The sequence below is a fragment of the Cololabis saira genome, chromosome 21 (assembly GCF_033807715.1).
Source record: "Cololabis saira isolate AMF1-May2022 chromosome 21, fColSai1.1, whole genome shotgun sequence".
Classification (NCBI taxonomy): domain Eukaryota; kingdom Metazoa; phylum Chordata; class Actinopteri; order Beloniformes; family Belonidae; genus Cololabis; species Cololabis saira.
The window spans coordinates 27,571,783-27,588,938 of NC_084607.1; the positions used below are offsets into that span (position 1 = coordinate 27,571,783).

At 46.3% G+C, this 17,156-nt stretch overlaps 1 protein-coding gene across 4 annotated transcripts in view; it reads left to right on the plus strand.

Moving 5' to 3' along the window:
• Nucleotides 1–13,471, plus strand: part of tnrc18 (trinucleotide repeat containing 18) — a 50,899-nt gene extending 37,428 nt beyond the window's left edge. For 3 of the 4 annotated variants that reach the window (XM_061710940.1, XM_061710942.1, XM_061710943.1), the window contains 11 exons: nucleotides 715–862; nucleotides 955–1,072; nucleotides 1,550–1,625; nucleotides 1,716–1,824; nucleotides 1,984–2,100; nucleotides 3,813–3,965; nucleotides 4,556–5,074; nucleotides 6,045–7,363; nucleotides 8,752–8,988; nucleotides 9,074–9,148; nucleotides 10,277–13,471. In XM_061710940.1, the coding sequence (XP_061566924.1) occupies nucleotides 715–862; nucleotides 955–1,072; nucleotides 1,550–1,625; nucleotides 1,716–1,824; nucleotides 1,984–2,100; nucleotides 3,813–3,965; nucleotides 4,556–5,074; nucleotides 6,045–7,363; nucleotides 8,752–8,988; nucleotides 9,074–9,148; nucleotides 10,277–10,483 (3,078 nt within the window). In that variant the 3' untranslated portion in view covers nucleotides 10,484–13,471. The remainder of the gene's footprint in view (nucleotides 1–714; nucleotides 863–954; nucleotides 1,073–1,549; nucleotides 1,626–1,715; nucleotides 1,825–1,983; nucleotides 2,101–3,812; nucleotides 3,966–4,555; nucleotides 5,075–6,044; nucleotides 7,364–8,751; nucleotides 8,989–9,073; nucleotides 9,149–10,276) is intronic. The other variant, XM_061710941.1, reaches the window with a different exon arrangement.
• Nucleotides 13,472–17,156: the final 3,685 nt, after the last annotated feature.

The following is a 17,156-nucleotide window of genomic DNA, read 5'->3' on the forward strand; positions in this document are numbered from 1 at the left end:
GACAGCTCCAGTTTTATGTTGGAAAAAATTAAAGCAGAAATCTTTTGTGTCCAGTTCCAAACGCTGCATAAACCGTGGAGTTTGTGACTGCGTTTACATGCATCAATAACCCTTTTAAAACCCGAATATTGGCAATAACCCGAATTTGCGCGGCCATGTAAACACCAATAACCCCTTTGAATAACCCGAATTTGCTCATAACCCCTGGGTTACTGCTTTTAAAACCCGAATATTCGGTTGTGTAAACACCTAACGGGATATCCCCATCAAACGGAACATGAATCTGTTTTCTGCGCATGCTCTGTTCACAAGGAATCTTGGTCTTTTGAGTTCAGGAAGTTCTTATAAACACGGAGAAACCAAGACCAGGCCACACTTTTGGAGTGAGGAGGAGACTAATCACTTCATAAATGTAATGAAGGATATGAACATTTTGGCATTTGTAGACGGTAGAAAGTACGGGGATAGCCAGATTTACAAGAAGGTGAGCGAAAAGTTGTGCGAAGCAGCATTTGTTTTGAATTTAGATACAGGAAGAACAAGCGGAAATTATGGGAATTGCGTCATGACGTTCTCCGTGCGTCGCTGGTTTGATCCAGATATCCTAAATGATTAATTACCATGTAAACGGAATATTCCGAATGTTTCAGTAAACGGAATATTAGCAATAACACGAATTGTGACTGCATGTAAACGTATTCTGTGTCTCCGCAGCCGTCCAGAGGCGCCGTGAGCCGGCTCATGGAGAGCATGGCAGCGGACGAAGACTTCGAGCCCAACCAGGACAGCAGCTTCAGCGAGGACGAGCTCCTGCCGCCGCGGAGCAGCAGCGTGTCGGAGCCGCCCCCCACTCCCACTCCCGGTCAGTATCCACCACACGCAGACGGCAGGTTCTGCCGCCACACACACACACAGAGAGGGTGATTAACGGCCGGGTGTGTTCTGGGTGTCCAGCTCCGGTCCAGTGCGTGTTGGATAAAGACTCCCTGGTGGACGGACTCCGAGTCCTGATCCCCATGGACGACCAGCTCCTGTACGCCGGACACGTGAACACGGTGCACTCCCCCGACATGTGAGTACAGATCCACAACAATGATGTCACCTTATGTGTCAAAAAGTGTTTATTGAAACATGCAGAAACCCACTTTCACATGATGATAAAAAGTAACATGAAGCACGACACAGAGTAGTCATCTAGTTGTTTTGGCTGGTGTTGAAATCCAGTGTTGTAATTAAAAGAAAACAAACCGAAGCCGGAGTCTTGTGGGTGTTGGCTCCTTGTCCGTATATCTTAGTCAGAGTCAAAGTTCTGCTATTGTAGTCGGTTAAAGACATCACATTCCTCTGCCTGTTAAACATCAAAGCAGTCTGAATGGAGATAAGACCCCGGCTCTCGTCCTTATCCTTCACCCTCCGGCTCAGAGACAATCACAATAAGCCGCCGGAGCTCTGGAAACCGTCCAGCGGTGTAATTAAAAGCCACAGCCTCTGCACTGTGACCTCAAACTTTTGACCCCTTGCCCCGTCTTCCCACATTTCCTCCCGGCAGATACAGCGTGGTGGTGGAGGGGGAGCGGGGCAACCGGCCGCACATCTACTGCCTGGAACAACTGCTGCAGGAGGCGGTGAGCCGGCCGGCGCGCTGACGTGTGAGAGATCTGTTGTTGTCGCTCGTTCCACGATGCATTTACACTTTCTTTGTTGTTTGTTTGCAGATCATTGACGTGAAGCCTCCGTCTGTTCGTTATCTCCCAGAGGGCACTCGCATCGCCGCTTACTGGAGCCAGCAGTACCGCTGTCTTTACCCAGGAACCGTCGTCAACGGTGCGACAGACAGACACACAAACACACCCAAAACTTCAATCGTATGATTTACAGTTGTACTTTTGCTCAAGCGGAAACCCCTACTTCTTGTTTGCACAAGGCGGCAGCCTTTACTGTTGTGTTCAAACCAAAACCTGCTAATCAAACTTTCCCCAACAGGAAGTTCAGATATCGATGAGAATGACGACCTTATCACGGTGGAGTTTGACGACGGCGACACCGGCCGCATCCCCCTCTCCCATATCAGACTGCTGCCGCCGGACTACAAGATTCACTGTGAGTCTGCACACGTGCACGCACAGACACACACATGCACACACATGCACACACAGACACACACATGCACGCACAGACACACACATGCACACACATGCACACACAGACACACACATGCACACACATGCACACACAGACACACACATGCACGCACAGACACACACAGACACACACATGCACACACATGCACGCGCTGGTTAAAGAAAGAGCAGCACACACACTGATCTGCAGAGGAAAACTGAGCACAGCCTCCACTGCTCCCAGAGAAATGAAGAGTGCAGCAGCAGCGGGTGCTGCAGCTTACACGTACGTGTCCACGGTGGGAATACATCGACAGTGATCTTGGAGGAGCATCTGTTGCTGCACATCGATCTAGGAAAGGGTTCAAAGGTCATCCATCTATCTGTTTTCTCCATCTACTTCAGTCTATTTAGGGTCACGGGGCGGCCGGAGTCTGTCCCAGCTGTCAGCAGGCGAGAGGCAAATGAGAAACACCCGTTTCTCCCAACCTCGCTCTTTTCCTCCATTTAGAAATCCACCTGGTAATCACTGTGCTGCCAGTGTCACAGTATTTCCAAGCTTTTAGGAGTCCATTTTTTTTGCAGCGGATGAGCCGTCCAGTGGGATGTGGATCTACGAGCCGTTCAGATTCTGCTCCTGTCGTTACGTAATGAAAATGCAATTTACATAGGTTGGCCTCCGATGCGTGAAACTACGCACACAACAAACTCCGCCGGCCGGAGCTTCTGCCATTTTTTCGTAGCCGTGTATCATTCAGGCAGCCAATCAGCACAGAGCCTCATTATCATAGCCCCGCCCACTCAGAATCCTGCATAGATAATCAGGTTAGAGACTGGGAAGATAAAGACATGGCTCAGAGGCTGAATTTCTAATTTATTTAGCAAAAACAATCAAAAGCTTGTTTTTAAGACATTCAAGGCCTGTTTAAAATAGTTATTAGATGCCATAATAGGTCCCCTTTAAAATTACAAGTACAGCTAGTTTGGACGGGTGGAAGCTTCTGCTATTTGGACAGACGACTAAAGCGGAAATGTTTGGGTATAACGCAGCTACATGATGGCATAAACACCTAACGCGGTGGTGGAGGGTCAGGGATGTGGGCTGTGGCTCTCACTGAATCACCCACGTGTACCGAAGAAAGCTGGAATTAAATCTGAGACGTGTATTTGGTAACCTGACATCATGTAATGTGACAAAAATCCCAAGCTGATGAATCAACACAATGGCTAAAAAGACCTCAAACTAAATAATAAACGCCCTCAATGTTCAACAAGCTGAAGTAACGTAATGAAAGCAGACCCTTGTGACCCGTACTGATACAGAAAATGGATAGATGGACCAAGTTATGCTAGAGGTCGTTCCCCAAGTTACTGAATTGTGGAGTGTTTGTCATTTTTCACGCTACTTTATGTGCACACAGACCTTTATTTCATAGCATTTTTACATCCAGTCTTCCGGCTGAGCTCCCAAAAACCGGTTTACATCTTTTACATGTACTTTTCCTGCATGTATTTTTGTCCTCTCCCTGCACATAAGTGGCCATGAATCTTCACAAAACAGCCAGACATTTAACCTCAGCTCTGAGGTTGAAGCAGACGTGACAGCAGCGCGTGACGAACGGCCGAGCGGTGAACAAGCGCTCGTGTTTGAGTGCTTGTCACGGATTAAATGTGAACTCTTCACCTCCCCAGGTGCTGAACCGTCCCCGGCGCTGCTCGTGTCCAGCTGCTCCAGGAGGAGAGCCCGCAAATGCAGCAAGGAGGGCAAAGAGGCTGGAGCCAAGCCGGAGGAAACCACGCCCAGGATCAAGGGGAAACCTGGCCGCAAACCCAAACCCAAACCAGGTAGGAGCCGGACGCTGGGACGAATCCACATTTTAGTTTGGGCTTATTTAAAGCTGTTTTTACAGCCGGGTCGTGCTCTTGAGAGAGGAGGCTTGTGAAGCTACAGCCCTCGGATTCTTAACCTGTTTCAAATAATGAATCTTATCTCATGTTTGATATCGTTCCCTCCACCAGAACCAAAAAAAAAAAAGATATTTCAAGTCTCAGATAGTTTACGTTGTCCGTCATCTGCGATATCAGTTTATAGAGTCGGTTCAAACAGCTGCTATGTTTCTCTGAGCGGCTCAGAGTCTATAACACCAACTGTAATATACGGAGCATTGCTCGTCTGATTTGCTGATGCCGGCTGTTTTTTTTCCCCGGGTAAGCACTTCTCTGAATGTGATGTTTTTATTTCACAAATGTTTTCTTGCTGATTTGTCTCCTCCGCTCAGCATGTGAGGCTGCAGACCACAGAAATCATAAAGCCGCACAATGAAAATGTCAGCACATCCAGCATAAACCCCATAAAACTGCACTTTGGCCAAAGAAAAGGCCAGTTATTAAATTACTTTGTTTTTGTTTTTTGCCTCGTTGTTTCTGACCACCAGAGACCTCCATGAATCCAGACGGTCAGGAGAAAGCCGATCCCCCGCCTCCGTCAGCTCAGCCCCCCGAGAGACCCCCGGCTCCGGCCAAGCCCGGCCAGGACCGGCCCGGCTCCGTCCAGAAGACGGGGCAGGAGAAGCCGCGGCCGGCGTCCCGGCCCACGCTGGCGGCTCAGGCCAAGCCGAGCCGGAAGAGCTCGGGGTCGTCCCCCGCCGGCAGCCCCACGCTCCCCAACCCGGTCCCGAGGAAGAGCGGCTCGGCTCAAGCTCCCGTCTCCAAGCCGGGCCGGGCCCTGCCCCCGTCCCTGTACCCGTCCACCTACGGGAAGGTGCTGACCGTGGACCTGTACAGCGAGCCCAACCTCAGCTCCTACAACAGCCAGCGCCGGGAGAGGGAGAGGGAGAGGGAGAGGGAGGGAGGCAGCGCCGCCGGTCCCGCCGCCAGCAGGCCCGTGTCCAGGCCCGGGATGACGGCGTCGTCCTCCGTCCCCAAGCCCGGCGCCACGTCCAGACCCACTTCTGGTGAGGCAGCGTTCAGTTATTCTGCTCCTCACCGGTGGAACAAACTTCCTGTAGACCTGAGGTCTGCTCCAACTGTAGATCCTTTAAATCAGGATAAAAACATTCAGATTCAGAAAAACGTTATTTATCCCCGAGGGGCAATTTCAAGGCAACTGAGCAGCAACACGTTGAAAGTATCAAATAGGATAATAAAATAAAATAGACAGATAAATGGGGCATGTCTCATATGTACAAAAAAGTGCAAAAAAATGTACAAAAAATATATAAATATAAGAGTGTCAGAAAAAATGTACAATAGAGTGATAAATAAACTACCGGTATACAGTGTAAAGTGTCAGTAGGGCTGGGCGATTTTGGACAAAAATAAAATCCAGATTTTTTTTTTTTTTTCTCTCTCTCTGAAAAAAAGCTTTTTTGGTAAAACTACAAAAGACAATGGAATAAATTGTTTCAAATATTTTATCTTTATTTTTAAAGAAAAATAGCAAACAAATTTCCCTATAGGGAATGAAGTGCAATTGAAAGATACTGTAAATCCTCCTTGAGTTTAGTAAAGTGACAACATTTACAATTTTCTTGACCAAACAAAGATGACTAGACGAGCTCTGTCTGTAATGCAGCCAGCTGCAAAAAAGGAAAATTGATTTTCCGATTTTCCTTTTTTTAACATCGATTGTGATTAATAAATCCGATTTAGATTTAAAATCGATTAATCGCACAGCCCTAAGTGTCAGTGTAAATTACTGTTTACTGAAGCGTACTCTTAAATTAAACTTACCTGCTGTACTCTACTGCCCTTACTTTTAACAGCTTGTGCTTTTTATTATCTTACTACTTTTCTTATAATCTTATTCTTAATTTTTTCAATCTTATTTGTTATTTACTGTCTAATTATGTCTTGCCGCTTTTAATGTCAATGTAAAGCACTTTAAATTACCTTGTGTTGAATTGTGCTATATAAATAAATTAGCCTTTCCTTCTGCTTCAGCGCCCAAAACCAAACCGTCGTTGGAGCATCGCGGCGGCTCCAGGCCCGGCCACGGCTCCGGGCTGCTGCCCGTCCCCGTCTCCCGGCCACCAGCGGGGAAACCCAGCTCGTCTCTGCCGCCCCGGCTGTCGTCCTCCCTCTCTCCCACGTCTGCTCCCAAACCCAAGCTGAAGATGCCGTCGGACCAGCTCTCCTCCAGACCCGTGTCCCGGCCCAAGCCCGGCGCCGGGCCGGGCGACGCCAGCGCCGCGGTGAGGAGGAAGTCCCTCCCCGCCGAGCCCCTGGTGAAGCTGGACCACGAGGGCGTCACCTCCCCGAAGACCAAGAAGACCAAGGCTCTGATGCTGCTGGAGGGCCGGGACGTCCGGAGAGACCTCGCCCCCATCGCCACGGCAACTGAGAAGCTGCTGAAGCCCAAACCCACCGCTCCGGAGAGGGAGAGCGTCCTGCCGGAGAAGGACTCCTACAAAGCTCCGGTGCTGGCCAAGGACAAGCCCGACGGGCGGGGGAGCAGCAGCTCCAAGGGACAGGAGGTGGACGCCAGGGAGGACCGGCCCAAGAAGGAGGAACGGAAGGAGGTGGAGAAGAGAGAGGAGAGAAAGAGGAAAGAAGAATCTCACAGCAGCAGCAGCTCGGAGTCGGATGACGAAGGAGACAAAGGGAAGAAGAAGAAGAAATGCACCTCCAGGTGCTCGTCCTGCTCCTCCTCCTGCTCTGGTTCTTCCTCGTCCTCTTCATCCTCATCATCTTCCTCCTCCTCCTCCTCCACTGATGACTCTTCCTGCAGTTCAGATGAGGAGAGGACCCCCACCCCTTCTCCCCCGGGCCCCAGCCAGAAACCCACAGCCCAGGACAAGCCTAAAGAAGTAGTGAAGGAGGAGGAGAAGAAGCAGGTGGAGGTAAAGGTGGAGGAAGAGGAAGAAGAGGAAGAGGAGGAGGAGGAGGACCTGTCCCCGGCCTCGGCGCCCCCATCCCCCTCCACCCCTCCTCCTGCTGCGCCCGCACCCACCAAACCTGCCAAACCGGCCACGGGGAAGGGCTCGGGGCAGCGGGGCCGGCCCCCCAAGCCCAAGGCCAGCGGGGGGGAGGGGAAGGAGGGGAAGGAGGGGAAGGAGGGGAAGGAGGGGAAGGAGGGGAAGGAGGGGAAGGCCGGCCGGCCCAAGCGGCGGGAGGGCGTCCACCTGCCCACCACCAAGGAGCTGGCCAAGCGCCAGAGGCTCCCCAGCGTGGAGAACCGGCCCAAGATCTCGGCGTTCCTCCCCGCCCGGCAGCTGTGGAAGTGGTTCGGGAAGCCCACGCAGGTGAGGAGACGACCGCCTCCTTTAAATAAAGAATAGCTGCGGCGTCGGTCCGGATATTAGGGCTGGGGATCGATTCAAATATCAAGATTCGATTCCGATTCTTAAGATTCAGAATCGATTATCACGATTTGATCCGATATTGATTTGGGTTACTGTTAATAAAACTGTTTTTTCAGCTGTTGCATGAATTATATGACTGTGTAGTTCTGCAACATATTACTACTAGTATTATATTGAGATTAAACAGCAAGTATTGGCAGCTAATGATGCTGTAAGGACCAATCAGCTCCCAGAATGCTGATAGAACTGCTTTCAGAAACATTGTGGGGCAGAATTATCAAACAGATCCAGGGAGGAAACAGAGACGGATGAAATCGGTTTTAATTTTTACCCATTTATGAGAATTTGGTTTTTTAACATTTATGCAAATGTAACCCCAAGACAGTATATAAAGCAAAGAAATATAGACAATTTATGCAATTATAACTGAAAACTTTAATGTTTTCATACCTTTAAACATATTTAAAGGCAAAAACATGGCACCAGTTATTCTCAAAAAAGTACCAAAAGTTGTAATGTAATGATTAATTTTTTTTATTTATTTTTTTTATTAAATCGATCTTTAGACATATGAATCGATTTTTAGGAATTAATATGAGAATCGATTTAAAATCGGAGAATCGATCTTTTCAACACAGGCCTACCAGATATCACAGCCTTTTTTTTTAATTTTTTTTTTATTTAACCTTTATTTAACCAGGAAAATCCCATTGAGATTAAAAACCTCTTTTCCAAGGGAGACCTGGCCAAGATAGGCAGCAGCAATTACAACACATACCGGTAGTTATAAATGACGGAAAACACCAACAAAATACAATTAAAATAAAATTAAAAAAGCAAGCAAATCACAAAAAACAGGTACATGTAATGGAGTCGGCCTCAAGTATTTTCAATTTAGATTTAAAATTTCTCAGAGAAATTAACTCTGTTAGCCTCCAGTCATATTGTAATATGTTCCAGGCTGAAGGAGCAGAATAAACAAAGGCTCTTTTACCCAGTTCAGTAATAATAATAATAATAATAATAATAATAATAATAAGTTCAGTACGGGCAAAAGGAACAGAGAGCAACAGGTCGTCTTGTGAACGTAGCAAGTAAGAACCAGGACTTCTCTGTCCAATCAAGGAGCAGGTGTAAGAAGCAGCAGACCAAGCATTGCCTTATATATAAAAGTTTACTAATGACTGAGCCTTCGGGTGGCCAGAGAAGACCATCCAACCCGAGAGTAGAACTCACAGTGATGTGTCAATGGTTTACAGTTTGTAATGAACGTCAGGGAAGCAGAATATGCAGTATGGATCATATGAAGACAGCCTTCTGTCCCACAGAGACGCGGCATGAAGGGAAAGGCCAAGAAGCTGTTCTACAAGGCCATCGTGCGGGGCAGGGAGATGATCCGCATCGGGGACTGCGCCGTGTTTCTGTCGGCCGGCCGGCCCAACCTGCCCTTCATCGGCCGCATCCAGAGCATGTGGGAGTCCTGGGGCAGCAACATGGTGGTCCGGGTCAACTGGTTCTACCACCCAGAGGAGACCAACCCCGGCAAGAAACTCACCGACAAGAAGGTCGGACATCCACTAGAGCCGCTCCGTTTCATTAAAACGTGCCGGGTCTTATTGTTCTGTAACGTGACGTCCGTTTCCTCTGCAGAACTGGGACCAGATATGCGGCCAGTCTTTACCAGCAGCTCTGCAATCCTCCATCCAAAGGAAAGACTTCATGGAGGTGAGAAAGACTTTAATTAGTACAACCGTTTCAGTTCTGATCTGATGTTTTTCAAACAGTTAGAAATAATAACTGACGGTTCTGAGCGCCACCGTTAAATAAAGCATGAACCTCATATCTAGTGATTCCTGCTCCATTAATCACGTCCATGCTTCCCTGCTGAGGCCATGGCGTCCTGTACATCCACCAACTCCCCGTCACCTTCGCTGCGGCCATGAGCCTCCTCAGAAATGTTGCTAAGCTTTGATGCTTAAAGGATGGAAGAGTTCAAGTTCCTCCTCCCCTACCGCTCAGCCTCTCCTCATAGGTGCACCCAACCTTTTTGGAAGCTGACGTATAACAGTATAACTTAAAAGGAACAGAGATTTTAGAAAAAAAAAACAAGATTCAGGACTAAATTGATGGAACGTTGTGTTTCTATGAAAGGAATCAGTTTATGGAACAATCTGAATAAAGAAAACAAAGAATCCAAATCAAACATTACATTCAAAAGAACAATTAAAGCCTGTATGTTAAGTAAATATAATGAAATATATTAGTTAAGTTTGATTAACATACCCATAGACGGCTGTAATTTTATTTCATCTTAGTTTTTTATTTACTTAGTTGTTTTTTTTAAATTTTTTATTTATTTGTGAATTTATTTCTTGGAAAAAGGGTCAGATTAGATAAGATTCTTCTTCTTTCTGCTCCCTTTTCATTCACAATTTATGAACATTTGTGTTTGTATTGAATAGTTTGTTCTATTTTTTGAATGAAATAAAGAATAAAATGAAACTAAATGACATGAAACTATGTAAACTCTCTGATGGCACGTTGCCTGGCAACAGTGATGCTGTAGGACGTCGCTGCAGCCAGATAATGGCTCTTCCCCGAAATATAGCTCCTTTATCTTCTTGTAAAAGGCTGCGTGTCAGTTTACATAGTTATTTCTACACAAGGTAAAGTCACGGTGTGTGACGAGGAGTTTATTATTATTAGGGGGTTTATTATTCCAGTCACTACAGTAATTTTAGCCACTAGGGGCCTGTCGTCTGTCTTTGAAATGACTCCAGGTAAATGTCCGAGTGTAGGAAGGTGATGTAACCTTGAGCAGCTTCTCAGTAACAGCCTGCCTCTCTGCCGCAGCGCGCCCTCTACCAGTCGTCCCACAGCGACGAGAACGACGTGCAGACCATCAGCCACAAGTGTCTGGTGGTGAGCGTGGAGGAGTACGAGCAGATGACCCACACCCGCCGCTATGCCGACAGCGAGGACCTGTACTACCTGGCCGGCACCTACGAGCCCACCACCGGCATGATCTTCAACACGGACGGCGTCCCCGTCATCTGCTGAACGGACGCCGGGCCCCACCTGACCTTCACCGGCAGCGGACTTCTCTTGGTGTCGACTACAGAACCAGGAGACTCTGAACGGGGCGTCTCCTGACGCGTTTGCACACACAGACTTGACCTACACATTCTGTTCTGCTCGTGTTCCCGGGAGAGCCTCCGAACACGCGCCTGCACTTTGTTTTTAATGTAAATACACACCCGTGCAGTACGTATGCTCCCCAGTACACGCTGTAAATACTCCCACGTAACGGTTATCTAGAGGAAAATTAGCCTTTTATTTTCTTGTTATAGATCTACGTCTTTGTTTCCGAAGAGAAAAACAGTGGAGAAGCTTTAATGAACTGTGAATGATGATCCGGGAGGCACGCGTCGGTCCGTCCTCCACCGCCCGCACAAGCCGCTGGCGCCACGTTGTACTTATGATGTTTCTCTTGTGATTTGACAGTCGTATAAATGTATCTACCGAACAGCAGGAGCGACAGACACAAACGAGAGACGCACAGAAAGAGAGGTAGACTCCTACCGTTTATATACCCAACAGAAAGCACTTAAAAAAACAACACTCAAATCTATCTTCCCGTTATTTAACCCCCCCAACCCCCTTGACAATCCTCACTCGGGCGAACTGTCCGTGTGCTACTAAAATGTATAACTCCCTCGTAGACTCAGGCTTAAAAGAGAGGAAGCAATCTCGTAGTGTTGAAGAAACTTCTCATTTCTACGTTTGTTCTGCACGCAAAAAAAAAAAAAAAAATCCAGCTCTGCACCTCATCGCCTCCCCATTTGCACCTTGACTCAACACTTTCCTCCTCAGGCACGAGATCCGGTGCCTTCAGGCCTCCCTGCAGGCCGCAGAGATGCATTCTGGGAAATGCAGGATGTTTTCAAGAAAGAAAATTAAAATTTAGCCGGGGAAAATTGACCCCCGATGGTTGGACGTCCACGAACAGCCAGATAAATAATGTATGAACGACGTAGGAATCCCAGCGGGTGGATTTTGTTTTTAGGCGGGGTCGTAAACACTGCAGTCGATCGGAGACGCAGCTGTCGCCCCGTCAGCCTGCCGTGATTGCATTTCATCGCTCATTTTGTCTGCAGCGTTTGCAGTCTCTTCAGTGTTTGTTTTGTTTTATTTTGTTTTTTTTTCCCCACAATGCTTCTTCTGTTTTTCATGCAGGTTCAGATTTCCCCTCTTCAGAGGCGGTTTGCCCTCCGAGCTTTCACCGTTTACACGAGCACTTTGAACGAGCTCCGTCTCAGAGGAGACTCTGTGTCTGGGAGTCCTCCAACCGTTAGTTATTTCCTAGTTCCCCCCTCACCACCGTCCTCTCCGTGTCCCCATCACGCCCCCAGCTGCATCCCGCTGGAACTCTTGGTTCTTTTGGTGATTGTGGGTTTTCTCTGTTGGACCATTTTTGGGGTGAGACTGTTGAATGTTGCTCAGGATTGCGAGCGTTTTAGGGCGGCCTTACTCTCCCAGGCCTTATGATGACGATTTGCCAAATATCTTTTAGACACGCCCCCCCCCACCGTTATCCTCGGTTAATTTAGGTGCAGAGCCCACGTTTGTTACATTATTTAGTAATAAAGTGTCCTCACATGCATCTCTATCCAGTTGGCTGTAGTCTATTGTTTAAGGTACACTGTAAATACGACATACGTCTGACTGTTAACCCTCCTCGCTTTGCTCTGCCTTCGCCGCAGAGATCGAAGATTGTCTTGTTGATATTCAATAGGTTTTTAATATTTTCTACTCTCTTGAGACCTTATCGGTTTTGCCTACATTTGTCTAATTTTTAATATCAGCTGTGTCACGTTTGATCTGAGATGTTTTTTCGTGAACGATAAACCGTCTGCCAGTGAAGAAGCATTTTCATTTACAGAAGTTTTTTCGGACATAACAGCCACCCGGTAACGGATAGTTTTACCATGTGCTGCTAATCTCTTCGTACTTAAAGTGGTTTAACCTGGTACAAAGTGAATCTATGTGCTTTTATTCTTCTTTTTTTTTTAGATTACTAAAAATTTAAGTTGCTAAATCCCCATTTTTGTCATTATTAAGCTGGTCAAACATCAGCCCATAGTTTTTTTTGAGCGACAGGCGGCTAGAATAGCTCTCCGTCTGCTGTGTGAACATGTTAAAGTGCCCGTTATGAATGTTTGTTTACCCCCGGAGCTGCTAAAGCACTTTTCTGTGTGTGTGTGAGGGGACAGAGGTGAGGAGACTGATAAGGCATCACACTCTTATCTCCTGATGCCACAAACGCACACCTATACCCCCTTGTATCCCTTTGAGGCTTGTGTTACTGCCTTCCGATCTAAACCCCCCCCCCGTATCTCCATCCAAAGCCCAGCCTCTGGCCTTCAAACAGGGTCCAACACAAACACCCGTATTCCTCTCGTTGCCTTTTTAAGTTCTTTCAGTGTCATGTGTTTAAAGAGCCTGACTTTGTATATGTTTATCATCATTTGTGTCTTACTTTAGGTCTTTTGATGTTGTTTTTTTTTTCTTTTTAAATGTACATTTCTGTCATTTCCCCCCCTTGCTTCCCCTCTCTGAACAATCGCAAACGCCCCTGATGCGACAGCGCTGACGGGCGTTGGGAGCTCGCTGCTAGAGAGAGGGATGGAAGAGACTGAGAGAAAGAGAGAGAAAGAGAGAGAGAGAGGTGGACTGGAGGCTGGTTCTTCGTCTGCTGTTCCTTCAGTATCGTTATCGTCCTGTTACAAAGTAAAAAATATATATATATATAAATATATATATATTATTTTGAAAATAAATAGAAAAATCATATAAGTTTTGTAAATGATCTTCACTGTCAAGGGAAAAGCTATCAGAATATACTTTGTACACATGTCTAATCTTGTAAAAATGCAACAAGGATACATTTTAGAGATAAATCTGAAAGTAGATATATATATGTAACCCTATACTATATGTGTAAGGAATGTTTCCTGGTCTTTTCTTTTTTTTTTTTTTTTTTTTTTTACAGACAGCAAACAAGTTTATCAGTGTTTATTTGAAATTGTTTTAGTAAGTCAATATTTTATAGTTAATCAATAAACAGGTGGAACTGTACACTTCCTTGTCATTTGTGAGTCTGACATTAAAGAGAAAACCCTCTTTATTTTTACGTTTCTGCTTTGGATACCATGCGTGCGTCGTGAGGCGCTTTGAGGTTGTTCCTTTTGTTCTGAGTTTATAAAACTTCCCTCTCGTGTAACGGATCCGATCATTTACAAAGTCCACATCAAAACAACCACTCGTGGACTACCTGGGATGCCTTACGGCGGGCCAGGCCTTTTCTTGTGTTTCTTATCTCCCTTCCCATGTGTCGCATTGGCATAACGCCTGCAGAGTGACCAGTTCAGGGTGTTGCACTAAAGCTGCTTTTGCACAAAAGGAGATCAGTCTTATTTCAGGTATGTATTGGCTCCACTTCCAGGCAAATCAAATAAAACTTTATTTATATAGCACTCTTCATACATCATTAAAAAAAAAAAATCATAAATACCTGGCTTAACGCTGAGGTTAGAAACAATATCTTGGGGATCTATCCACACCGGGAGCCATCAAAGACCAATGAGGGCATCGCCACGGCAACGACCCCACAGGGCAAGTAGGCAGAGTAGTAGGCCCGGGTGTGGAAGATCCCCATGAGGAAAAAGCACTGGAGTTAACATGAAAAAGTTAAAACAACATTAAAATAAACCTAAAAAGATACTCATAATCCTCATCCTATGGGAGAAGTACTTACTAGTTATTTCAGTCGGCGCTGATGGGAGGCGTGTGCTGCGTTTGGCTGCCTGCAGTCTACAGACGACATATTTCTGACGCCTCAGTTATACAATGAACGCTACCGTCTCAATGAGAGTAGAGACACGTTAAAGATAAAAGGAGAAATTGCTATTGTTTTACCAGATGAATCCTTATGAGATGTTTTTATAGTTCCTAGAAATAGCTACTGTGCCTTCCTAATGCTCATCCTATGGGAGCAGCACCGTTAGTTATTTCATGACCTCTGCCACCTTTGTGTGGCTCTTATAAGCCGGGGAAGTCCCCTCTTTGTTTTCACAGAGCTGCTGTGGAAAGTGGGCGATGATCAGGTGATATCACCAAGGCAACACTTGAATCTACCATGGCAACAAATAAAATAAAATAAAATGACGGATGGGTGGCCAACAACAAAAAAAAAAAGCATGGTAAATTGTAAAAAAAAGATTTTAAGAAATAAATCTTTGGTTATAAATGAGATGATTCAATATGAACTTATTCTTAATATAATTTCTGTATTTTTTAAAAGCTGAATTCATGAATGCATTTTTTAATTTTTCTGTCTTTACTTTTCATATATTTAATTTGTAATTGTCTTTAGTCAGTGAGTCTCGTGGACGAACAAATAGCTTCTGAACTTGGTTTATCCAAGAAATCTGGTGCTTAGTTTTTACTAAATGTATAATTTCTTCAAAGTTTCTTCTTAATACAATGTATTTCCAGTAATGTACATATTTACATTCACTATGTAAACTTTCATCCAGGAGTGTTTGAGCTCCTCGCGCCGCACTGCATGCTGGGAGCTGGCTCTGCGTCTCAGGTAGAGCAGCCAGGTGTAACTCTGTCTGTCTGTCTGTCTGTCTGTCTGTCTGTTAGGTAAACAATAGATTAATTCAGTGGTAACAGGTTATCTACTGCCGCAGTGTTTAAACCACTGTGCAATGTTTTGGTCTATCAAATGTATGAATTAAAAAATTTAAAAATTTAAAAATTCATATCTCACATAAAAGCAACTGATATAATAACTACACATAATGACTTAAAATTGGTCGATATTTCATCGCCTTACCTCAGAAGTTTCTTGACGTGCGGCCACTGGGATCAACGCCACTTGTGGAACTATTGAGGCTCCATAACCAGGAAGTGCTGTCTGCCATGTTTTACAACGGAGTCCTATGGAAGTGTCGCCACTCTGTTTTATCCACTGCTCTGACCAGGACCAGACTTCAACCTCTGGACATTTCAGCCCCATAGAGTTATCAAGCTCCACATGAGACTTATACTCTTAAATCTAATGCTATGTAGCCAGCAGTATCGTCTCTTCATCATAACTCCTTTAATAACTAATACTAGATACTTGTTGCTCTGTTGCACGAGATCTGAAGTTCCATCCATCCATCCATCCATCCATCCATCCATTGCCTACCACTTCTCCTCAGACTCAGAGATCTGCTGGAGCTGGTCCAGCTCTCATCAGGGTTAATGTGGGGTTAATCCTGGACGGGTCACCTTCTCTTGTTTGAACTGTGATCTGCAAACCCCTTGCCTCCACCTCATTACAAAGTCTGTTAACAACAGTAACTAAAGCGAGGGCGGGAGACGCAGACCTTACTGATGGGTCAGTTCAACCACAGGACTGCTTTCCATATAAAAGCAGATCCATGACGGCTGCAGCAGCTTTGTGGACTGTGTTATGGGTAAAGATGCTTCTCCCTCAGTGAAATAACTGTTGTCCCTGCTCTAATACTCATTCTGTGATTAATGACGGTATAGTTCTGGCTCTGTGAGGATGGGACATCCAATATTTCAGGGGAAGGAGATGCTCCTAATTTGGAAGGATAAAGTGTTATGTACTTAAAGATGATTTACAAAAAACGCTATACTTATTACAAACCCACCCAGCTGTGTTCTCCTGCAAAATAAAAACCTGTAGCCTGATATTCTGTGTGAACGGTACTAACAAGAGTGACTGGTTGTGTTACCAGGTAAACCCGCGTATGAAATGATGGACTTGCATCCAGACTGGGAACCATCTCTACTCCTGGGTCACGGCGACGCCGAGCCTTCAGAGGCCGAGCCGTTTGCCAGATGAGCAAACAGGAGATGGCAACGCCGCTGGACGAGGATGGAGAGAACATGGCGGGTGAAAAGAGGGTTGAGAAGACGGCTGAATGCGTCTCATGTGAGTCTCGGTGTGCAAAAGTGATGGAAGAGAAGTGAGCCCTGCGGCGTGAGCTGGAGAGGAGGACCATGGATGAGGCGGAGAAAGTGAGTTACTACACTAGACTTCCCGGCTTGGAGGTTCTAACTGCTGGCCTCTGCGGTGTCCTGTCTGTCTCAGCCTTTCCAGAGGCTGTTTCTCACCCTCACGTACCTGCGGCTGAACCTGCCGGTCCAACACGTCGCCCATCTCTTTACACGGACATTAGAAGGGTTTCCAAAACTTTCAGCAAGACTGTCGGTGTTTTGAACGCACAGATCGGCCCACTGGTCCACTGGAGAGACGCCTCGTAGGTTCATGGAGACCTCCGGGGAACGTGCAGCTGTGATTGAAGACTGTTTTGAAACATTGACGGAGAGGCCTACCAGCATCGAAGAACATCCACGGATGTTTCCACACCACAAACGGTCGTATTTTGTCTGTGGCATGGGAAGGGAGCTTCAGCGAAAAGCACGTCACGGAAAACTGTGGGATCCTGGAGAAACTGCTGCCCGGTGATCTGGTGTTGGCCGATCGTGGCTTTGACGTCAAAGACGCCGTTGGACTTACAGTATGTGTGTGGAGGTTAAGGTTGCTGCAGAAATCTTCATAGCAGTTACACCGTATTAGCAGGAAAATAACCTTTCAGTTTGGACGCCACGTTGGTGGACGAGGTCGTGTCTGTGTTCTCTGTGCTCA